The sequence below is a fragment of the Muntiacus reevesi genome, chromosome 9 (assembly GCF_963930625.1).
Source record: "Muntiacus reevesi chromosome 9, mMunRee1.1, whole genome shotgun sequence".
Lineage (NCBI taxonomy): Eukaryota > Metazoa > Chordata > Mammalia > Artiodactyla > Cervidae > Muntiacus > Muntiacus reevesi.
Window position 1 is genome coordinate 41,220,001 of NC_089257.1, and position 25,268 is coordinate 41,245,268.

A 25,268-nucleotide genomic window follows, 5' to 3' on the forward strand; every position below is an offset into this window, starting at 1 on the left:
ATTTCATCTTCTGAAGCTGTGTAAGAAAGCACAGCTCAGGTTGAAGAGCAGTGTTACACAAGATAACATTCTGATTCAGATTCAGATAGAAGTCATAGTTGATCCTAACCTTATCTCTGATACTTTACATCCAGCAACCTAGGACATATGAATTAATGTCTGGAGAGATTATCTCCTTATATCTAAAAAAAGGAACCTCTTCTCTCTCTCTTATTTTAAACACAGACCCTGACACTATTAGGCATTCTCACATGTTTTAGAGTCAACTGCTAGTGTAATCTGGTTTGCATGTAGGGAAAAGGATAGTCCTTATCAGACTTCAGCCTTTTTAACATCGTTTTTAATTTTATATTGAAGTATAGTTGATTTAACAATTTTGTGTTAGTTTCAGGTGTATAGCAAAGTGATTTAGTTGTATATATATACATGTATCTGGGCTTCCCTGGTGACTCAGATGGTAAAGAATCCACCTGCAATGCAGGAGACCTGGGTTCAAACCCAGGGATGGAAAGATCCCCTGGAGAAGGGCATGGCAACACACTCCAGTGTTCTTGCCTGGTGAATCCCGTGGACAGAGGAACCTGGCAGGCTACATACAGTCCATGGGGTCACATGGAGAGAGGAACCTGGTGGGCTACAGCCCACGGGGTCACAAAGAGTCAGACATGACTGTGACTAAGACGCACACATACATGTATTTAGTCTTTTTCAAATTCTTTTCCCATTTAGGTTGTTGTATAATATTAAATAACAGCTTTCAATCTTTTCTTTTTTTCTTTTCAATTTTTTAAAAGATCTGCTCACATCCACTTCTTTTTAAAAATTATTTATCTATTTATTTTTGCCTGTGCTGGATCTTTGCTGCTGCATGGGATTTTCTCTAGTTGCAGCCAGCGGAGGCTACTTTCTTGGTGCGGTGGGCGGGCTTCTCATGGCAGTGGCTTCTCTTGCTGTGGGGCATGAGCTCTAGGCACTCGGACTTGAGTAGTTGCAGCATGTGGTCTCAGTGGTTGTGGCTTCCGGGCTCTGAAGCAGAGGCTCAGCAGTGGCAGCACACAGGCTTAGTGGCTCCAGGGCATGTGGCATCTTCCCAGATCAGGGACTGACTCTGTGTCCCTTACACTGGCGGGTGGATTCTTTCCCACTGAGCCACCAGGGAAGTCCCCGGTCTTCAGTCTTAAACTATAGGTTTCTTAATTATCATTGACCAGCTTCTTTCAGCCTGATTTAAACAACTGGAGGAAAGACTTCAACAGGATAGCTTACACAATGGATTCTCAGTAAGCATCATTATTAAAACAACTGGTAGAGTGCTTCTAGTTTGCCCAAAATGGGCCTTATGTATAGTTATTATCTTTGTTTCTCAACCAATTTGGGTTTGCATTTCCCTGATGTTTAGTGATGTTGAACATTTTTTCCTGTGCCCTCTGGCATTTGCATATTTTCTGGGAGAAATATTTATTTAGTACCTCGGCTTATTTTTTAGTCAGGTTGATTGTTTTATAAATATTATTGAGTTGTGCATTCCTTATATATTTTAGATATTATCACTTATTAGATATATGTGTTGCAAATATATTCTCCCAGTATATAGGCTGCCTTTTCATTTTGTTGATTGTTTATTTTGCTGTGCAAAAGTGTTTTAACCTGTACTCCCACCTCTTGATTTTTCTTTTTTACTTTCTTTTTTTTTTTTTTTTTTTTTTGTCAATTGGGAAGATCAGGTGATACTTTCCCATTGGCTCATAGACAGACTTCCTGATGGAGTTCACTACATAGTCATCAGGGACCACAGCCCTTTCTAACTGCTAAGAATTTTATCTGTTCTTGTCCTGATATCTTTCCTCTTTTCAGTCATGAGCTTATGATTTGGTGCTCTGGATGCTACAAGAGAAATAAGTCTGTTTTGTTGTTTCCTGCAGAGCTGGGGAAGCCGGGTGTTCACTCAACCGTGCTCCCTTTCCCCTGCTGGGGACTCAAGGGACTGGAAAGGTCTCGCTGCGCTCTAAACTTAGCTGTCTTAGGAAGGGGTGACTGGTACGAAGTCTAACTGTTCTTCTCACACACTCCAGGGCATTGAAACTCATATATTTTTGGCTCCAATAGCATGCTGGAACTTTTCTGGAAATCTGGACTTCCACAAAGCTCTCTCACTCATGGCGTGTCTACCTCAATCAGTGTTTCCCAAGTGCTAAAGGATCAAGGCCCAGAGAGCCTGGAACTAGTTCATAGCTCTCTTGGAGACCACACCCAGTAGCAAGGTCTGTCTGCCTATTACAGATGCATGGCTGTGTGTGACCCTCCTAGGTTCCTTGAAATGCGGCACTATTTCCACAGAAGCATGTTGCTGTTCATGGATGGGCGGTTAAGTTTTGTTGTTGTTGCTGGAGGGAGGACAAATAAGAGATGCCTTATGTTACCATGACTTTAAAGTCACTCTAAAAATCAATCAGTTATATAAGGTGTTTAAATAATGTTATTCCAATTCACAAGTCAAAGATTTTGAACATGTATTGGGTTCACATTTTATTCTATAAAACATGTTGTCCTATTGAAAATGTTATTTTGAATTCAGTTAAGGAGCTCAACTTTAGGTATACATTTTTTAAAATGTAGATATAAGTTCATATTTGTCAGTACAACAGTATGGTAAAAGAAAGTGCTCTTTTGAAATTAGGAAAGTGTTCACAATGTTCATGGGATACTTGTGGTGCAAACATAATTCATGACTACATCCAGGTAATTCTTCCAGCCTATTGTCTCTTTACATATACATTTAGAATAACTGAATTAAGAAAAATTTAAGACAAATCTGATATTCAATTTTAAAAGAAAGAAAATCTTCAGCATTATAGTGAAAGAATAATCAGCATTCTCTCTTACTGACTAATCACTTTCAATCAGATTATAAGCTAGCTGAGCCTCTGAAGGAGTGTTTGATAAACCAGACTAATTTGGTGTTCAGTTCAGTTCAGTTGCTCAATCGTGTCCCACTCTTTGTGACCCCATGGACTGCAGTATGCCAGGCTTCCCTGTACATCACCAACTCCCGGAATTTACTCAAACTCATGTCCATTGAGTTGGTGATGCCATCCAGCCATCTCATCCTCTGTCGTCCCCTTCTCCTCCTGCCCCCAATCCCACCCAACATCAGGGTCTTTTCCAATGAGTCAGCTCTTCATATGAGGTGGCCAAAGTACTGGAGTTTCAGCTTCAGCATCAGTCCTTCCAATGAACACCCAGGACTGTTCTCCTTTTGGATGGACTGGGTGGATCTCCTTGCAGTCAAGGGACTCTTAAGGGTCTTCTCCAACACCACAGTTCAAAAGCATCAAATTTTCAGCACTCAGCTTTCTTCACAGTCCAACTCTCACATCCATACATGACCACTGGAAAAACCATAGCCTTGACCAGATGGACCTTTGTTGGAAAAGTAATGTCTGTGCTTTTTAATATGCTATCTAGGTTGGTCATAACTTTCCTTCCAAGGAATAAGTGTCTTTTAATTTCAAGGCTGCAGTCACCTTCTGTAGTGATTTTGGAGCCCCCAAAAATAAAGTCTGCCACTGTTTCCACTCTTTCCCCATCTATTTCCCATGAAGTGATGGGACCAGATGCCATGATCTTAGTTTTCTGAATGTTGACCTTTAAGCCAACTTTTTCACTCTTCTTTCACTTTCATCAAGAGGCTTTTTAGTTCATCTTCACTTTCAGCCATAAGGGTCGTGTCACCTGCATATCTGAGGTTATTGGTATTTTTTTCCAGCAATCTTGATTCCAGCTTGTGCTTCTTCCAGCCCAGCATTTCTCATGATGTACTCGGCATATAAGTTAAGCAAGCAAGGTGACAAATATAGCCTTGACAAACTCCTTTTCCTATAACTACTGCCTAAAACTTTCTGCTTCGTATAGTTAAATACTCAGTTTTCCTTTGCTGAATCAAGCTAATAAACTTTTCTAAAAGTTTCCATTCTTTTTCTCTGAAGGTAAAGAATCTAGTCCCATTTACAAAAAATACCTTCTTTGTGAAAGTGAAAAGCAAAAGTGGCTCATTCGTGTCTGTCTGCGACCTCATGAACTATACAGTCCATGGAATTCTCCTGACAAGAAGACTGGAATGCGTAGCCATTCTCTTCTCCAGGGGATCTTCCCAATTCAGGGATCCAACCCAGGTTTGATCTTGCTCTGGAGGCGGATTCTTTACCAGCTGAGCCACAAGGGAAGCCCCTATATAGTAATATGACACCCTGCTAAATGGTTTATATATATTTTCTCATTCATGTTATATATGATTATTTTATTCACTTTATAGTTAATAAAACAGGTCCTAGAGGGGTACAATAATTTGTCTAAGGTCATGAATCTACCTATGCGACATAAAGAAAATGATTCATCTATAAGATTTTCAATCTCCATGGGCATCTCCTGCTTTGCTTTTAACATCTAGCATATCTATTGAGAATACAAAGAGATAGAATACAAAGATAGAAAATGGGATGATAATTATGTCAAATATATTCAAATATCCTGAATGAGTAGAATTATATCTTCCTTTCTTTGAGATTATTTTTTACCAATGTGATATTAGTATCTGGGAAGCATCCTTAGACTCCCCTTTTCTGCTTTGTATGCCCTGCCTTAGAAAGCCTAGAGGGCCCTAGGGGTTGACTACAAGCAAGAGCTGCCTGTTAAAAGCAAAGTAGGAAACTGAAATCTCATAGAACAACCAAGGAGAAATGGAATGTATGTGTTGATAGGGGTATGTGTTCAGAGATGTCTTAGAAATGCCCAGTCTGGATGATACCTGTGAGAAGGGTGAAATAGAAAATGTTAGTCGCTCAGTCATGTCCAACTCTTTCCAACTCCATGAACTGTAACCTGCCAGGCTCCTCTGTCCTTGGGGTTGGGGATTGGCCTACAACTTTGCAGAATCATTTTTTTTTTTTTTTGGTAAATTTAAAACATAGAGAACAGATATTAAACTGCTGGAAAAGAAAAAAGGAAAAAACCAAGGACTCAAAATGGACAGTTATGGAAATCAGCTAAGATCTCTAAAACAGAGGAGCCAGATGGGGGTAGGAAGGTGGGGGTAGGGGTTTGACCTGGTTCTTTTTCTAGTTCTGTGGCAAATGTGCCCATTAGGGACAGCCTTCCTTGAAAACGCCTCTTGGCAAACAAAGGTCATGGTCAGACACTGGCATTACATAAAGTAAAACCAACTGTCAGAGCTTACTCTACAGTTAAATTAACTGGGTTGATTGTACTCGGTAAAAATGTGTTACACAAGATCTTTTCATGGTGTCAATCATTCTTTCATAATCATGTAGTAATGTGGCTAGTGTAAAGTAGGCATTTAATAAAGAGCATCTGAAGAAACTAATGCCACAAAATTCAATATGTGGCATTAAATACGCATGCTTTCAATGGGCCCTCTAACAGGTGCTTATAATGAGAATCTCTGCACAGTTTCTGGGTTCAACAATTTACCAAACAACTTGAGATGTAAACTAGGAAACTGAAGGAAAACATTTCCAAGTGAAAATTAAGAACATCAGGGAAAAATCTGAGCAAGAGTCATACAGAAATAGAAACAGCATGAGTGGGGGCCAAAACAGGTAAAAAAGGTGAGAGAACAATGTGAAGGAAATGTTTTCTAAATGTGTGCAAAAAAAACGGAGGCATTTATTTCTAAATCTCTTGACATTAATGAACTCAAGATTTATAGGACTCTCATATTTATGAAAATGTGCTTGGCAAAAATGACCAGAAGTAACTTCCATATATAAATAATATTGTGTCTTATGTGTTCTCAGATGCACTTTCTTCACATTTTAATACCTTTGAAAATGGCATGCAGGTTATAATCAATGCTATCTTTCTTTGATCTTTGATTTGATGCAACATGGCATTTGCATTTTGCAAATTGGGATTGGATAGAAGTCTGGAAATCAGCAGATTTCCAGCTTACCTGAGGCCTTATGCTTATGAGATCATTTCTATGGGATGATACCAAAGAAAGGCCCCAGTAAATTATGATGTCCTGTTATATAGACTAGCAATCATTCTACTTTGAAAATTATACTCATGAGATGAATTTATGTAACTCCGATACCATAAGGGTATATTCCCTCTAATTCTCACCATTCTACATCTAGGAAATAATGGTAATTTTTGTTCCTTCTACACAGTGTACCATCCCTTCTGATATTTTTCCATAAACTTCTCACAAATGGCAATGTCTAAGAGAAAAGCAAAACAATAACAACAGAAAAAGAAAACATAAAAATTTAAAAAATATTTATTGTTTCCTGATAAGGACTACATGCATTCCCATATAATTTTGTTGCTTTTCACTTGCAATAAAATTACTTTAAAAATATATTTTAAGTGAAATATTTTGATTTTCCAAAGGCTTCTACCAGTCTTCCACTGGTTCCCTTTCTGAGGGATTTCTCAAATAGTGGATTATTCCTGGGTGCTGGGGAGTCTTTTCCTCAAGGTAATCTGAGTAACCATGGGGGGTTAATCATTCATGTTTGACTATTACATTCAGATTAGCATTTCTAGTCCTTAGCACTACTGATGTTTTGGCTGGATAACTTATTTCTGTAGGGGGCTATAGTCTGTAGGGAAAGCATATCCTATAGGATGGTCAGGAGCATCCCTGGTTGTTCAGTAGATGTCAGCAATACACCTCATCTCCAGTGGATATCAGCAATACACCTCATCTCCCAGGTTTCCAGATATTGTCAAATGTCTCTTCATAGCAAAACTGTGCTAGTTGTGAACCATTATTTTAGAAGGTCCAGAGACTAGGTCTGTGGTTCATATTTCAGGAACATGTGGAAGTAATCATGGTGATTACAAAGTCCTACCACCTCTGTGGACATTTTTGTAACTTCATTTTCCTTTCTGTGTTATTTTACTGAGAAGATTAGTAAAGAAAAACCCGAATGACAGACTCCCTTTGAAAGTGCTGAACATGACATCTCTGTACAACATCCTACAAGAACTAGATGCCCATCCACTCCACTTAACTCTCCTTTCTTTTATTAGCATATACTGCTGAAGGCTTCACTTTGTGCTGCCTAATTTCACACTGGGAAAACATGAACTTCTTTTTCTTTCCATTAATATGGTAACTGAAAGGACATGACCAGTGCTTTGTCGTGCTACAGCCCTCAGTGTCCATGGTTATAGCTGTGAGGCTATGGAAAAGGCAGAAGGAGATGGTTATGTACTTCAGACACAGAAATACTTGGCACTTGGATCTGAAGATAAAATTTCCTATAAGAAGAAAACATGGAAACTGATGCAGTCCTGAATGTGAAAGCTAAAATTTCCAACTTCTATCTTGGGATGTAAAGAAAAGGATTGAATCTCAGCTTTTAATTTCCTATCTGTGGGAAATTCACTAAGTTAAATTCTCAGAGGCTCAAATCTCTTCAACTGCAAAAACAGAAAGAATGCTTTATAAAAATTAGATTATTTTTTAGACTCAAAAGAGAAAAAAACACCTAAAAATACTTAGAAACATATCTTGCATATATTAGAGATCCAAAAACAACTGATGTGGTTTGTGAAGAGAACTAAGGTCAATGAATGGAAAGTTAAAAAAGCTAGACATTTATTCTATAATCTATAAAGATTTTAGGTCATATTTAGGAAGGGAAGTTGGATGATTTGCCACACAATATATATCTTATATATCAAATATAAGACAGTAAATTTATCTCTAGCCTCATATAATTTTTCTCTACTTTCAAAATCTTTGAGCTGTATGATATGCTTACTTTTGAAATACAGACTTAAGAAAGTTATATTCCATCTGAATGGAGTATTGAAAAACTCTTCTATAATTTTATTTACCTAAAACACAGTTTCATGTGAACATAATATTTAATATTATTTGTTAATAACTATTTATTGGAGAACTACTCTGTGTCAGAAATATCCTAGATATTAGACAAACAGACATAAAAAACAGGCATGATTTCTCCTTTCACTGATAGCACACTCTATTTAGGAAATAGAAAAAAACAAAGAAACAATGTATTTATTTACCTGATGTGAAGTGTTGACACATTGAAAAGGCTCCTGATGGTGGGAAAGACTGAAGGCAAAAGGAGACGGGGGATGCAGAGGATGAGAGGAGAGATAGCATCACCAACTCAGTGAAGGTGAATCTGAACAAACTCCAGGAGAAAGCAGAGGACAGAGGAACCTGGTGTGCTGCAGTCAGTAGGGTTGCAAAGGGTCACATACAACTTAGCGAATGAACAACAGCAATATATTTAATTACAAATCATAATAGTAAGTATAATATAGTAATAAAGAATAAGAAGCAATATTCTTAAAAAGAGAGCACCAAAATTTGAACTGAAGGCTTAAACTAAGCTATGATGAAGTTAAGCTGAAACTTCTAAATACTGAATAGAAATGAATAAAACTGAGGCCAACAGCATATTAAGGGAAGGGTTCAGATGTGAAAATTTATAAAAAACAGAAAAGTGGCAAATTCAGCAAATTTTGAGAAGGCCACTAGAATTTCATTATTTGACAAAACAGGAGAGACAATTGACAAAACATGCATAACTATAGTAGGCACTTTATATCTTAATTCTATTCCCAAAGAAGTAATAGTCTATATTTAAAAGAAAAATAACATCATTCAATTTGTTTTTTTAAAAGATCACTCTTGTCTGGAATAGAGAATCAGTTAGAAAGTAGCAAAAAGTCTGCATTTAAAAACTAAAAAGGTTAATGGATTATTTCACTAAAGAAATCCTGGTGACATACTAGGATGATTAAAAGAGATAACGAGAAGATGTAATTAAGATATAGGTTGTGTCTAGAAACAAAAGAACATTGTATGGATAAACTGAACGTGAAGATGAGGAGTTAATTTTTGTTAAAAGAATAGGAGCTACCATTGGTCTGTCTTGATTGGAATTTGGTGCTTTTATAAATGATGACATCATCAGGCATCTATTCTCTTTTTTGTTAATTTGGATGGAGATCCCCACAAAATACACACCATTTCCTATTTTATGCCCATGGACAGTAATCAATTTGAATGAAATAAATCTGATGATAATAACAAAAATATGTTAATGATTATTTGTGACAAATGTTAGGTTTTCTCAAACACATCTTTAATCTCTTATGCAAGACATTCCCCCATATGTTCTCTATTATCTATGACTGTTATTAATATATTTGTTTCTGACATAATTTTGCTACAACTTTTACTCTAATCTGCCTGGTTTTCACACAGTACACGATGGGATTCATCAGTGGAGGCACAAGTAAAAGAACATTTGCCATACAAACATTGAAGAGGGGAGAGACATGCTGGACAAAACGATGAACAATGGCAAGGTTGATGATGGGCAGATAGAAGATGATCACTGCACAGATATGTGAAACACAGGTATTGAGGGCCTTGAGCTGTTCCTTTCGGGATGCAGTTCCAAGCAGAGTCTTGAGGATTAGGATGTAAGACATAGCAATGAACATAAAGTCTACCATAACGCAGAGTGCTCCAAAAAAGCCATAGATGACATCAATCTGGTTGTCAGAGCAGGCCAGCTTCATGACATCCTGGTGGAGACAGTAGGAATGTGAGAGTTGGCGTTTCTTACAATATGTCAACATTCTCAAAGTGAAGGGAAAGGGAAGAACCAGGAGGAAGCTCTTAAAAAAGCATACAATTCCAATTTGGGCAACTCTGAGAGTTGTAAGAATGGAGCTGTATCTCAGAGGGTTGTGGATGGCTAGGAAGCGATCGAATGACATGATCAGGAGGACTGAGGATTCCAGTGTTGTGAATCCATGGATGAAGAATTGCTGAGCAAAGCAGGCATTTGCAGAGATTTCAGAAGCTTTAAATAAGAAGATATTTAACATAGTGGGAAGAGAGGAAAAGGATAGGCCAATGTCAGACAAAGACAACATGGAAAGGAAATAGTACATGGGCTCATGCAAGGAAGGTTCTGTCTTAATGATGAAAAGGATGGTGCAGTTTCCCAGAAGGGCAATAAGATACATGCTGCAGATTGGAATAGAGATCCAGATGTGTGCATATTCCAGCCCCGGTATCCCAACCAAGATGAAGGTGGTGATTTCAACATGTGATATGTTGATAATGGACATGATGAATTTAGAGGGCTCTGTAATGATACATAGAGCCTTGAGTCAAAAAAAAAAAAAAAAAAAAAAAGACTATCTGGAAATTTAGTTTAAAAAAAGGAACTCTTAAGTTCTGACTGTTTAGCTGTCTTTTGATAGAACAAAACATTTATGCAACTATCATATGGTGAGAAGCGGTTTCCACTTTAGAATAGAATCTACCTGTATCACAGATTAACAAAATTACTTCTGGGCAAGTTTTTCCTAAATAGGGAAACTAGAAATGTACTTTGCAGCCAGATGATAACTTGGTTTCTTCTTCCCTGCAAAATATTAGTAAACTTTAGTCAATTAATCTAGAATCTTCTACAATTTATTTCATTCACATTCTAGATGAGACACTGGGCAGAATATGTGATTTCTAGAATGACACTACATGAAGGCAAAGGAGTCTCACAGCTTAATTTCTATGTACTTCTTGGAACTCCCAAAGAAATATGGTCTTATCCAAACCAAACTACCCTTAGTTCTATTCCTTGCTATCTGAAGATTGTTGGTTAAATACCCTTTTAAAAAACCCCATGGTTTTCAAAGCATGTATGTATTTGAAAGGGCAGTTACTATAGATTACTGAAAATTGCGTCTCATTTTCTCTTGGCCTGGAATGTGTGATCAGCTGTGTCATGTTCACATGACACAATAATCTGAAAAGCTCGGTATCATGATTCAGGAGAATTTGAATTCTGTTGAAGACTGATATCTTAGAAAGTGAATAGATCATTTTCATAGCTTCTGAAATGAACAATTTTCCTAGATATATAATGTTTGGAGGTGTATCCTGCTCTATATAAAATCTAAATGGTTGATTTCCAAAGAGAAGTAAAATGAACACAAAGTAAATAAAGGTAATCTGAGATCTTACCAGAGAATGGGTTATTTGGCAGAGGACTCTTGAGTGCAGCTGAAGGATTCTAGCAGAAAAGCCCAAAAGCCATTTGTCTCTTACCAAATCTCCTTCTTATATATGAGGGTTTGCCTCTTCCTTCCACGTCACTTGCGCTAGGGGCATTGAGTTCCCAGTGGATTTCAGCTAAGCTGGATCTATTTTGAAACTAACAGTAAACATGTGCAGACAGCAAATCCACAGAGATGATTCACAGTAAAGGAAGTAAATGAGGATCTAGACTTTGAGCTAGGGTTTATTTCCGTTGGAGAGAGGTCCTTAATAAACGAGTATGACAGAGACATGGTAAATCTTAAATAAAGTCTCTTGATATTTCTGTTGGGTGTTTGACTCAGATATTGCTTCTCTACCATGGACAATATCAAAGCAGAGATGCTATGAGCTGAACCTTAGCATTCAGGGAAGTGATGTAAGACAGACACCCTATGACATATATTTTAGCCTAGCCTTTGCTCTTGAACCCTAGACCCATCCTTCTAAATGTTCCTGAACACTGTTAACCAAATATCCCTTAAAATCAACTTGTTTAAATTAGATGCAATCTCCTCCCTTCCTAAATCTGTCCTTTATGTAGGGCATGGTAATCCTTTATACTTAATATGTCACAAGTTCAACATATCAGCCCTTTAATCTCTTTTCTCTCACATTTTACACATAGTAGTAGCCAAAATTTCAATTACGAATCTAAATTGGTGCATTTATTGAGTTTCATTCACTGCTGGATAATGATTTTCAACCCTTGAATCTTTTTAATAATGGTAACTATAATTAGTATCTTCATTTTGTTGATCAAGAAAATGTTTCTCAAGGAGTTCAAGCAGTCTGTTCAAGGTCATATCAGGGTTGTACATTAGAGGTAAGGTAGGAGCTGAGGTCCGATTCCTGATAACTAAACATATATTAAGCAATTGGAAGGTCAATATTTTGGACTTAGGGGTTGAATGGTTGTCTGGAATTCCATACAATGTTCAGCATCCTAAGTTGCCTACTAGTTAATTTTGGGCACAGTAAGATCTTTTTGGGCACAGAATATGTGATCTTATCATTGTTGTACTTTTGCAAGGAAATAAAATGGTAGTTTCAGGTTCCTAAGGAAAATGCTCTTGAAATTATATCTATACTTGCATCCATTAATACATAGTTTTTGGATAAGAGCAAATATTGAATTGACCAAAGAGAGGAAGCACAAAAAATTTTTACCATAATTTTCTGGAATAAGCTCTTTCTGAATTTTGTCATAATAATTTTTACCCAATTATTTAAATTAGTTGGAGACTAATTACTTTACAGTGTTGTAGTGGTTTTTGCCATACATTGACATGAATCAGCCATGAATTTACATGTGTTCCCCATCCTGAGCCCCACTCCCACCTCCCTATCCATCCCATCCCTCTGGGTCATCCCAGTGCACCAGCCCTGAGCACTTGTCTCATGCATCCAACCTGGACTGGTGATCTGATTCACACTTGATAATGTACATGTTTCAATGCTGTCTCTCGATCATCCCACCCTCGCCTTCTCCCATAGAGTCCAAAAGTCTGTTCTATACATCTGTGTCTCTTTTTCTGTCTTGCATATACAGTTATTGTTACCATCTTTGTAAATTTTGTCATAATAATTTTATTTTACCAATGTCCTATTGTTTTCATCCCCTGAAAAGATATCTCCATGGCTAGGTAGTCAAGAATTTTCTAACTTCCATTTTTGCTTTATCTCTGAGTGTTCTCTGGGTTCTTCTTATAAAAGAGATAGAAGGATTAATCTTGGTTCCTTGTTATTAGTGTGTGTGTGTGTGTGTGTGTGTGTGTGTGTGTGTGTGTATAATAATTGTGATGATGGTTGCATGCGTTTATTTGCTTATCATCCAACTTTGGATACTGATCCAATTTGTCCCATGATGACATAATTAACCTACAATAGGGCACTTAGGATGTTTGTCCTTTCTATTTTGATATGTCCAGTCAGTAGCACATTGAATGGCGTGTGGTAACTTGTAAATGTTTCTTGAATGAATGAGGGGATTGCATTTTTTAAACTGGCATCATGTAACACATACCATTTTTATCTTTTTTATCTTTGGTATGGTTTCCATCTATTAAAGCTATGTCTGTCATAGAATAAAAGTACATATTTTGGTAAATGTAATATCTATTCATATGGATTTTTATTTTGTAAACTGACATCTATTTTTGCATGTTTAATTTATATACTGTTATAAAGTTTTACTTGTATATAAAGCATACTTAAAATATAACTATTTTATGACAAATATGTATTATGCAGTATATAATAAATATTTTGGGATACAGCTTTGCTGTTATTTCTTTGTGATAAAGCAAAACCTTACAGATTAGTTGAAGCTTTTCTTGGTCCTATATACTAAATGTTAATAAAGACATGCATATCAAATAGATGGGATGCAGCTTAAGCAGTACCTCCATGGTAAAATACAGGTGAAGTTCACTTATTAGGAAAGAAGAATAGGTTGAAAACAAAACTATAACATTCATTTCAAGAAGATAATAAGAGAATGAATGATATGTTAAATCCAAAAGAGAAAGGAAGGTAAAATCAGAAGTCAATGAAATGGAAATCTATCATAAAATAGAAAAAGTCAACAAAGCAGAAATTTGGTAATTTAAAAAGTTTAAGAAAGAAAACCCATTTAAAAACGTTAGGAAAACTGATCAAGAGAGAAAACAAAGGGCATATTAATGATGAAAATAGGGACATAATATACAGATCTTACAGATATAAAGTTAAATAAATATGATGAATATAATAAACAACTACTTTTACTGTATATAAGTTAACAGAAATGGAAAATGCCTTTGAAAAATGTTAGTGTCCAGAACTCAAATAAGAAAGAGAAAATCTGGATTGTTCCATATATGTCAAAAATTTTTAATACTTTAAATAAAAAGGTTTCAAAGAAAACTTAAAGTGAAGAGGGTTTCATATGAATTCCATGCATGCATTCAAGAAAGAAATAATATCAATATTGTTCCTGTTCTTTCAGAAAATAGACCAATTTCTAATTGGCTTCATGAGTGACATCTGAATAAGACAATTATAAGAGAAAATAATTAATGGCTAATATGGCTATGAACATATATTCTACATTTAAGAAACAGAAAATAGTATATAATGACCAATAAAAAGATAATATATCATGGTAAAATACATATCATCCCAAGAAAGTACTTCAAATAAATTATGAATGTGCTTTATTCTAACAGACAAAAGGGATAAAAACCATATGATCATCTCATTAAATAAAATAAAAATATTTTTAATTACAAAAATTGAGTAAATTAGAAGAGTAGTACTTTAATTTTAAAAAGACATATATAAATATAGAAAAGCTGCACTTCCCAGGTGGCTCAGTAATAAAGAATCCACCTGTCAATGCAGGAGACACAAGTTCAATCCCTGGTCCAGGAAGGTCCTACATGCCACAGAGCAGCTAAGCCTCATGCCACAGCTACTGAACCTGTGCTCTAGAGCCCAGGAATCACAACTACTGACGCCCACGTCCCCTGGAGCCTGCGCTCAGCTACAAGAGAAGCCACCTCAATGGGAAACCCACACACTGCAACTAGAGGGGGCCCGTGCTTGCCACAACTAGAGAAAAGACCACACAGTAATGAAGGCACAGTGGAACCAATAGGTAAATAGATCAAATTATTTAAACAATTAAAAAATTTAAAAGCTAACATTATTTTAATGAAAAAAATATTGAACATTTACCCACTGATGTAAAGAAAAGTCAAAGATGCCTCTCAGTACTTCTGTCCAAAATTATATGAAATGTTCAAAAAAGAAATGGAAGTATAACAGTTTTAAAGGGTAAAGCAAAAATATCTGTTTGCAAATGATTAAAAGGTAAACATAAAATATGTAAACATTAAACATAACTAAAATTAGAAAAGTTGGCCTGATATAAAAACCATATACAAAACTGAAATTATCTAAATGAAAAAGTCTGAAATCAAAATGTAAAAAATCATGTACAATAGATTTCAAAACATTAAATATATAAAAATAAATGTAATAAAATACTTCCAAGATTTTAAAGTGAAAGCCACAATAATGCAAAAATTTCCAGAAGATCTAAATAATAGACATATATTTTTGGAAAACTCTATGGTGTTAAGGTGACAACTCTTCCAAAAATGACATGTTGATTTAGTAAAATTCTAATCCAATTCTGGTAGACTTTACTGGGATAACTGACAAGCTGATTATAAATTTTATATAAAATCACAAAGAGGATATGCAAAATAAAAAAAATGTTGGATGAATTAAGCAGTACATTTCATGACTAACTCTTAAGCTGCATTTATTAAGCAGTGTGATATTAATATGAGAATTAGACAAAGTAGTGGAACAAAACAGTTCAGATACTGACACATGCATTTAGTATCATGTGATTCATGACAGCAACATAATTCAAAAGGGAAAAGAAGGTCCATTTCAAGAAATAGAATAATGTATAGACAAATAGTGAGAAAAAATCTTGAGCTTTATCGAAAATTAATTTAAGTTAGATAGTAGACCTAAGTACTAAGTGAAAGAAGTCAATCTGGAAAGGCTACATGCTATATAATTCCAAATATATGATATTCCAGGAAAGGCAAAGCTACGGAGACAGTAAAAGCTCAGTGGTTTCCAGAGGATGGGTCTGGGGAGAGAGGTGAACAGGTAGAGTACAGGGGAATTGTAGAACAGTGAAAATACTTTGTATGATACAATAATAACAGATACACATCACTATACACTTGTCTAAAGCATAAAACGTGCAACACCAAGAGTGATCACTGAGGCCCTGTTATGCTGACCACATATGCAAGATGAGGTTGTAGGAGGTGAGAAGTGGACCGTATCTATGCTTAAACCTGAAGCCAGTGCCTTTAGGCCATAAATGTAGGTGACAGTTATACCTGAACAGATCAGGTTTGTGTTATCCTGGTGCATACAGCATCTTAGGAAGAAGGGCAGGGAGGGGATGAGAGTCAGGCTTCTGGCCTCCAAAAGCCAGTTCTACCTATTGGACTCTGGAAACAATAAACAAAGAGGTCCATCTCAGTGAATGAGAAATGACATCCAGTGGCTAAGGTTGTGGTGAGGACTGAAGACTCCCAGAAGGAGAAACCATAAATGAAGAACTGCTGAGTGAGGTGGGCATCTATAACAACATAACAGAGATTAACCATAATACCCAGGGCACTAAGGAGGGTAGAAAAGGCCAAACCCAATTCCAGGAATGCCAACAGAGTCAATAATTGACACATGGGTTCACAAAAGTGACAGTCGTACTTAAAAAATGTATAACATCATTGAATTGCTTAGGAAAAAGAAAAGATGGGGATGACAAGTTGCTCAGTTATTAAGCTGAGTCTGACTCTGACACTGCATGCACATGCCGGGCTCCTCTGTCCTTCACTATCTCCTGGAGTTTGCTCAAGTTCATGTGTAGGCATATAATTTCTCTGGAATGACCATTAAAATAAAAGACAAGGGTTATGTGCTGCCAGTCATGAAAAATTCCATGCTTTTGGCTCTGGAGAGAAATCTTAGATCCATTAACTCATATACATATGCAACAGTCTGTCATTACTGTCATGAACATTATTAGATACTCCTTCAGAACACATTTCCTGCTCAATTCTGACCATCCTACTTACTGAGGTTTGTTTTTCTCATCATTTCTTCGTGTGTGTTACTATATGATTTTTATCTCCTTTATAGTCCTAGAATTTGGACTCACTATTTGGGCTGTTGTAACAGACTGGGTTTAAAAAACAAACATTTATTTTTCAAAATTCAGGAGGCTGAGAAGTGTGGTGTGGGCTGACTGGGTTCTTGCTAAGGGTTCTTATTCTGGGTGTGCAGACAGTCTTCCTCTCTCTGTGTCCGCACGTGGTGGAGAGAGATCATCTCTCTCATGTCTCTTCTTGTAAGGGCACTAATCATTCACGACAGCTCTACTCTCAATGAGCCAACTTCCTTCCAAAGACCCCATTTCAAAATACAATCACGTTGGAGATTAAGCTTCAAAATATGAATTTTTGGGGTGGGGGGTGCGATCACAAAAGGGGCTTCCAAGTTAGGTCTAGTGGTAAAGAACCTACTTGCCCAATGAAGGAGACATAAGAGACACGGGTTCATTTCCTGGGTTGGGAAGATCCTCTGAAGGAGGGCATGGCAACCCACTCCAGTATTCTTGTCTGGAGAATCCCATGGACAGAGCAGCCTGGAGGGCTACAGTCCATGGGTTGCAAAGAGTCAGACTTAGCATGCACGCATGGGAACACAAATATCAAGTTCACAGCACAGATTTTTTTTGAATTATCTCTCTTTAATTGGAGGATAATTGTTTTACAATATTGTGTTGGTTTCTGCCATACATCACCATGAATTTTCTGTTTTCTGGCAGTTGATTGTCCTACATCTTTCCCGATATTACAGGAAAGAGACAAAAATCAAACTGAAGCACACAAAATGAAGAAAAAAATCTCTTTAAGAAATAGTCTTATCTAGAAAGATGAAGCTGTTTTGATTAATTCGCTCACTGATTCTTTCATGTGTTGATTTATTCAATCCATATATATTAAACCTTTTTTGCAGTTCTGTGTGTGTAGTGTGTGTGTGTGTGTGTGTGTGTGTGTATGTTGTTTTTAAGGCTAGACATCGACATGAGTAAAGCATCTTGCAAAAAACATAAAATATGTATGTGTTTCTCTCACTTGTCACCCCTGTAATAGCAGGAAAACTGAAGAAAGAAATTAAATCCCTTGACTAGTTATTCAGATGATGAATGATTACCCTAAACTTTAACGGCCTTCTAAAAGGCTCAACTATGATTATTATTATGTTGTTCTTCTAACTGAACTTACTTCAAGCTCCTAGAGTGTCTTCTTTTCTTAACTTTGTGAGTATGTACCTAGAAGAAGCCTTATGAAAAGTTATTAACTGAGGCATAGGTATGAGTATCTGCAAGGCTGATGCAAATGAATAAAGGAATAATTATGATAAGGAAAAAGCAATTAACCAAAAGGCAAATTTAAATATAGAAATCTCTGATCAAACTCCACTGACTCGAGGGATAAAAGATGAAATTTGTGTACTCTTTTGGATTTTTTTTCCAAGTAATAGTAGGCAATAATTGTTGAGATTGACAATGCTTCAGGCACTGTGTTACGGAGTTACATGAAATATCTCATTTAATCTTCACAATATTCCTATAAGGAAGGTATTATAATTATTTATATTTTCATTCTGCAATTGAGGAAACTAAAGAACAGAGAAATTGAGTAATTTTCCCAAGGTCACACATATGATATATTGCCTATTTATTTCCTTTTTGTTGATAATTGGGACTTTGTTACTTTGCCCTAGTAGTAATAGTATTAGCCCCTCAGTCATGTCCAACTCTTTGTGACCCTATGGACTGTAGCCTGCCAGGATCCTTGGTCCATGGGATTCTCCAGGAAGAACACTGGAGTGGATTGTCATTCCCTTCTCCAGGGGATCTTCCTGACCCAGGTATCAAATTCAGGTCTCCTGCATTGCAGGCAGATCCTTTATGGTCTGAGCAACAGGGACAGCTGAAATCAAAAATACCTATGGGCTTTATGCCCCCAAACTCCTCTTTCTCTAAACTAATCCTGCTGAAAACCCCTGAGTGATTTTATAAACTCAAACTTCTTAACAATGCGTTCGCGGATTTGCTTGGTCTTGATGCTGTAGACAATGGGGTTCATGAGTGGTGGGACCAGTAGATACACATATGACATGAGGAGGTGGACAGTGCGGGGCAGATGCTCACCGAAGCGGTGCACAAGAGACAAGCCAATCATGGGGATGTAGAAGAGGAGCACAGCGCAGCTATGGGAGACACAGGTGTTGAGGGCCCGCAGTCGCTCATGGCGGGAGGCGATGCTTAAGACGGTGCGGAGGATAAGGGCATACGAGAGGAAGATGAGCAGTGAGTCCACACCAACAGTGCAGGCCACGACAAAGAGCCCATAGATGTGATTGACGATGATGCTGGAACAGGCCAGCTTCATGATCTCTAGGTGCAGACAATAGGCGTGGGCCAGCACATGCGAGTGGCAGTACCGGAAGCGCATAAGGAGGAACGGCAGGGGGAGGATGAGCAGCGCACTTCTGAACACTGAACTCAGCCCCATCCTGATGATCCGTGCAGGTGTCAAGACTGTGGAATAACGCAGCGGGTGGCAGATGGCCACATAGCGGTCAATGGACAAGGATAACAGGACTGAAGACTCCACTAGGGACAAAGTATGGATGAAGAAGAGCTGAGTGAAGCAGGCAGGGATACCAATTTCTCTGGCATCAAACCAGAAGATGCCCATGACCGTGGGCAGTGTAGAAAGGCAGAGGCCCAGGTCTGTGAGGGCCAGCATGGCCAAGAAATAGTACATGGGTTCATGGAGGGTGACATCCGTACGGATGACATGGACGATGGTAAGGTTGCCTGTGATAACTGTCAAATAGATGAAGCAGAAGGGAATAGAGATCCAGCCGTGGAGATCTTCCAGACCTTGGAAACCCGTCAGGAAGAAAGTGGCTTTCTGGAGGCTGCTGTTATCAAGGATTCTCATGGCTTTATAACCTTGAATTCACCAACCTGCAATATAGAACGGGATTTTTGGAGAATGACAGTGCTGAATGCTCACTCACCTGTCTTGGGGTCAGTGAGCCAGGAAGGATCTGCAGATGAATCACCAAAGAATTGGGGCCCCTGATCTATTAGCCTTTTCTGGAGGGTCTAGGAAGGTGATTGTCATAGGTGATTTCTATAGCTCACGGATGCTGTGTGACTTAGGTTTATGGTGATATGTACATCTGTATTGGACTCTCAGTAGTTTAATGAGGTCACCTCAGATGGCACCTTTTCCATATGTTCTTCCCTGAAAAAAAAAATCTCCAATTCAATCAACAAAGCATTTAAAGCTGCACCATCTATATGTGGAACTGGTACTATACACACCATTCTGCATAATTGTCTTCTAGAATCAGCTGCATATCAAGAGCCTTCAAATGTATTGATAATCTGGCTGGAGGTTGTCTTTCCTTCCACAGTACTGGTCTTCAGGGGAATGCAGGGGAAGCATTGAGTAAACATTTGTTGGACTGCTTAAGCCTGTAACTTGTGACCAGAGTGATCCCTTTCCTGAATTTACATAAAAACCTTTGATGGCTGAGGAGGCAAATGTCGATGTGCAAATCTGAAGTCTGGAACTGAGAAATGTCTGAATAGGCAGTCTTCAAAAAACAAATACTTCTAGGACTAGGTGCTTTGGGGCTTCATTCTGAGAGATATTAGGAGAGATATGTGTTTCTGTCATCACGGTGGTTAAGCTGAGGCTAGATGTAGAGATGGAGATATCTAGGTAGGAAACATTAGACCTAAAACAGTGATAACAAAGAAAAACCTGAAATGGGCACAAAAGCACCTAATCTCTAGCCTAAGGAAAGCAAATCTTAAGGCTCTCAGAGTGAGCTGTGCCTCTGGGGTTTGGATAATATGATACAGAGGTATAGGTCTGTCCTATAATACCTGAAACCACACTCTCCTTTACCTATACCTTCTAAACTTTTATTCACTTATGTTTATTTCAAGCCACACTCTAATGGGTTCTACATATGTTAATGTAGTGTGGCTATATACTACATGCATAGAAAGCTTATCACATGCATAAAAAGCTTTAAATAGCTAATGTTTAATATATTATCTTTCTGTCACCTTCCTCAGTGCATAGTGTTTATTATGCCATTCAACTCCCACAATGATCATATTATCAATAGATAGATGTTATTTTAAGCAGAACATTACAGGTGAGAAAACCATGGCCCTGAGAGGTATAGTGATGGGATAAAGTTACAGAACAAGTAAGGGCTGAAAATGGAATTCAAACTCTGACAGTGTTTTCCAGTCTCCATTATTGTCTTACATCATGTTTCCTGTTACAGTCGTAGGAGTAGTCCTACTACTACATAGTACTTTAGGTCTTACAAAAGTCAGATAACTTAAAAAAAATCAAAACTCAAAACAAAACTATACCAAGATATATGTATGGGCAACCATTTCAACTACGTACATAACAGATGAGAAGAAATGTGTTCTTGGGACTAAGTTCAGTTCGGACATGCTGAATGTCAGCTTAAAAAGAAATTCTTGGGGAAACTGCCTAGAGAGTATCATAGGTAATTATCTCTGGTTTGATTGGAGGCTTGAGTTATAGGATATCTCCCAAGAATATGGAGAAAATTGCTAGGAGATGCAGTGTGAAAGAAAAGACAAGGCTCTGTTCATAATAATGGAGACTATTTTAAATGAGAGTACAACACAAAATTAGAACTAAAAAAGAGACAGAGATGGGAGAAAAGAGATCAGATAAAAAAAGTAGTGTATAATGTGACTGAAGTCAAGTCACTACTGTTGACTAAGAAAAAGAGATGGTGTAAGATGTGGGATTTTTAAAAGGCATTTCACTTATGACGGTGAGTTCATTATTGATTTTTCAGAGAATATTTCCATAGATTGGAGAAAGACTATACAGGCTTACACTATCAGTGAATGGGGAGGAATAAGGAAGACGTGTATGTTACTTGTAATTTTCCTCCAGGAAAAAATCTACATGATAGGTGAAGGTAGGATATTTTAAGGAAAAGAGATGGAAAGTTGAGGGTACTCTTTCTAAAAAGCTTCTTTTATTGATCAATAAAGTGAATAAGCATTGAATGGCTGAGAATAAAGAAAGACAAGATGTCCAGGCCAAGATTTTGCCATTCAAACTTGAAAACAAGCAGTAAACAGATAATAATGCAATAATTAATATAATACTGAAGTTAATGTTGTTTTATGATCCCAAAGAAGAAACAAACAAACAAAAAGATATAAAGAGGCACTTCTAGCAAACAAGAGAAATGCAGGAGAAAAGTGGAGACTTGGAGAGACGATGGGCTGTGAAGGAAGAAGGGAATATCCTAAGATTTGAATAGCATGCTGTTGGAGGCACAGACAGCAATGCAATCTGACTCCAACACTGAGAACAGTGATGGAAGGCAAAAAGTTTCAAGAAAATCTTAAAAATGAATGATAATAAAGAAGGGAAATTTTTCCATATGTAAAGTGGAGATAGAAATGAGTTTAAATATATATGTGACTTTTCAGCCAGCAGACTCAGTCAAGTTGGTTTCCATCCATTCCACATTGAGAGATTTCAGAGTTTGAGAAATAGAAGAGGTAGAAACAATCTATTTCATCCTATATCTCCAGACAGACAAGTTTCATTCTGCCTGCTTAATGAAAAGTTGCATATACAGTTTCTCACACCAATTATTATCTCCAGATTAATGGATCAGAGAAGTGTCAGCTAACACAAACAACATCATACATCCTTGAACATCCCTTCAGCTCTAATTTATTGGTATAAAGGGATGTCATCCTAGAGTCTGCAGCAGAAATAGAGAAGAGATGGGGTAACCAGATTTCAATGACATCTAACTCCCTCTTTCTCTTATTCTTCATGTAATTGCACACAATGGTATTTACAGTGATCAACATCTGTGTTGGTGACAGTCTACAAAATTACTCCCAAGGACCATTATGATCTCATATTAGTGTAAGTGTTACACTAAATATTAGTGTTACAGAGCAAGATCAAATTCATTGTAATATTTAATTAACATAACCCAGTTTTTAGGTAAGCAAAGTAGAGATTGCAATTTTAACTTTAAAGGTAAAGGAACTATTAAAAACACTCCTAATGAGGAGAAAAGAGACAAGAGGCAGCAAGAATTAAAATGGATGATGAAGATGACTTTTACAGGGTCACAGACAATGACAAAATGAGGACTGACTATCCCTAGGCCATCTGCTTCTCAAAACTTCTTTGACTAATTTTATGTGGGGATTCAGAAGCAACCAAGATTGAGAGTTCAGTGTCTGATTCTATGTGCCCCAGTAAATTTTTTTTGCATTACATACCTCAGCAGAAACAGCTGGAGAGAAAAGTGGGTGGGGTGCCTTAATTCCAGTCAGAACACAGGAAAAATGGTAGCCCAACTACAAGAAGATTTCCAGCTTGAAACTCAGGGTTCTTTTAAAGAGACCAGCAGCTTCTCCCTAGGGGCCTCAGCTGAGGTTGAAAATTCCCTGAAGAATTTTCTAAGCATGTGGCTATAGATGGAGGCTGTGAGAGGCTGAGAAACACCAATCTTGTATGTAGGCAAGGGATTATTCAAAAGGATGTTTATACTAACAGGTTTCATCTTCTGAAATTGTGTAAGAAAGCACTAGCTCAGGTTGAAGAGCAGTGTTACACAAGATAACATTCTGATTCAGATTCAGATAGAAGACATAATTGATCCTAACCTTATCTCTGATACTTTATATCCAGCAACCACATAATGACTTAATGTCTAGAGAGATTATCTCCTTATCTAAGAGGAAACGCTTCTCTCTCTGTTTTTTTAACAAAGACCCTGATAGTATTAGGCATTCTCACATGTTTTAGAGTCAACTGCTAGTTTAATTTAGTTTGCATGTAGGGAAAAGGATAGTCCTTACCGGCCTTCAGTCTTATTAACATTGTTTTTTATTTTATATTGCAGTACAGTTTATTTAACAATGCTGTGTTAGTTTTAGGTGTATAGGAAAGTTATTTAGTTATATATGTACAGGTATCTGGGCTTCCCTGGTGACTCAGATGGTAAAGAATCCACCGGCAATGCAGGAGACCTAGGTTCAATCCTTGGGTTAGGAAAATCCCCTGGGGAAGGGCATGGCAACCCACTCCAGTGTTCTTGCCTGGAGAATCCCATGGACAGAGGAACATGGCTGGCTACAGTCCATGGAGTCACAGTAAAACACGCCTGACTAAGACATCCCATTTAAGTTGTTGTATAATATTAAATAACAGTTTTCAGTCTTTTTTTAATTTTTTTTTAAAGATCTGCCCATATCCACTTCTTTTTATTTTTCAAGCTAGTTTTATTTTTTTACCATTTATTTTTATTAGTTGGAGGCTAATTACTTTACAATATTGTAGTGGTTTTTGCCATACACTGACATGAATCAGCCATGGATTTACATGTGTTCCTCATCCCGATCCCCCTTCCCACCTCCCTCCCCATCCCATCCCTCTGGGTCTTCCCAGTGCACCAGCCCGGAGCAGTTGTCTCATGCATCCAACCTGGGGTGGTGATCTGTTTCACACTTGATAATATACATGTTTTGATGCTGTTCTCTCAGAACATCCCACCCTTGTCTTCTCCCACAGAGTCCAAAAGTCTGTTCTGTACATCTGTGTCTCTTTTTCTGTTTTGCATATAGGGTTATCTTTACCATCTTTCTAAATTCCATATATGTGCATTAGTATACTGTATTGGTCTTTATCTTTCTGGCTTACTTCACTCTGTATAATGGGCTCCAGTTTCATCCATCTCATTAGAACTGATTGAAATGAATTCCTTTTAATGGCTGAGTAATATTCCATGGTGTATATGTACCACAGCTTCCTTATCCATTCATCTGCTAATGGGCATCTTGTTGCTTCCATGTCCTGGGTATTATAAACAGTGCTATGATGAACATTGGGGTGCACGTCTGAAAGAGACACTTCTTTTTTAAAAGTATTTATTTATTTATTTTTTCTGTGCTGCATCTTTGTTGCTGCATGGACTTTTGTCTAGTTGAAGCCAGGGGAGGCTACTTTCTTGGTCAGGTGGGCGGGCTTCTCATGGCAGTGGCTTCTCTTGCTATGGAGCATGAGCTCTAGGCACTCAGACTTGAGTAGTTGCAGCATGTGGTCTCAGTGGTTGTGGCTTCCGGGCTCTGAAGCAGAGGCTCAGCAGTGGCAGCACACAGGCTTAGTGGCTCCAGGGCATGTGGCATCTTCCCAGATCAGGGATTGAGTCTGTGTCCCTTACATTAGCCGGTGGATTCTTTCCTACTGAGCCACCAGGGACGTCCTCAGTCTTCAGTCTTAAACTATAGGTTTCTTTATTATGATTGACCAGCTTCTTTCAGCCTGATTTAAACAACTGGAGGAAAGACTTCCACAGGATAGCTTACACATGGGTTCTCAGTAAGCATCATTATTTTTTTTTTTTTTTAATTTTCAGTGGGTTTTGTCAT

The 25,268-nt window shown here is 37.5% G+C and overlaps 2 protein-coding genes across 2 annotated transcripts; both read right to left on the reverse strand.

Annotated features, from left to right (window-relative positions):
* Positions 1-9,210: 9,210 nt before the first annotated feature.
* Positions 9,211-10,155, reverse strand: OR51A4 (olfactory receptor family 51 subfamily A member 4). Its single transcript, XM_065946006.1, has one exon. It carries the CDS (start codon positions 10,153-10,155, stop codon positions 9,211-9,213), a length of 945 nt encoding a protein of 314 aa, XP_065802078.1.
* An 8,604-nt stretch (positions 10,156-18,759) lies between these two features.
* On the reverse strand, positions 18,760-19,725 carry LOC136175171 (olfactory receptor 51G1). Its single transcript, XM_065945491.1, has one exon. The coding sequence runs from the start codon at positions 19,723-19,725 to the stop codon at positions 18,760-18,762; it is 966 nt and encodes a 321-aa protein (XP_065801563.1).
* Positions 19,726-25,268: the final 5,543 nt, after the last annotated feature.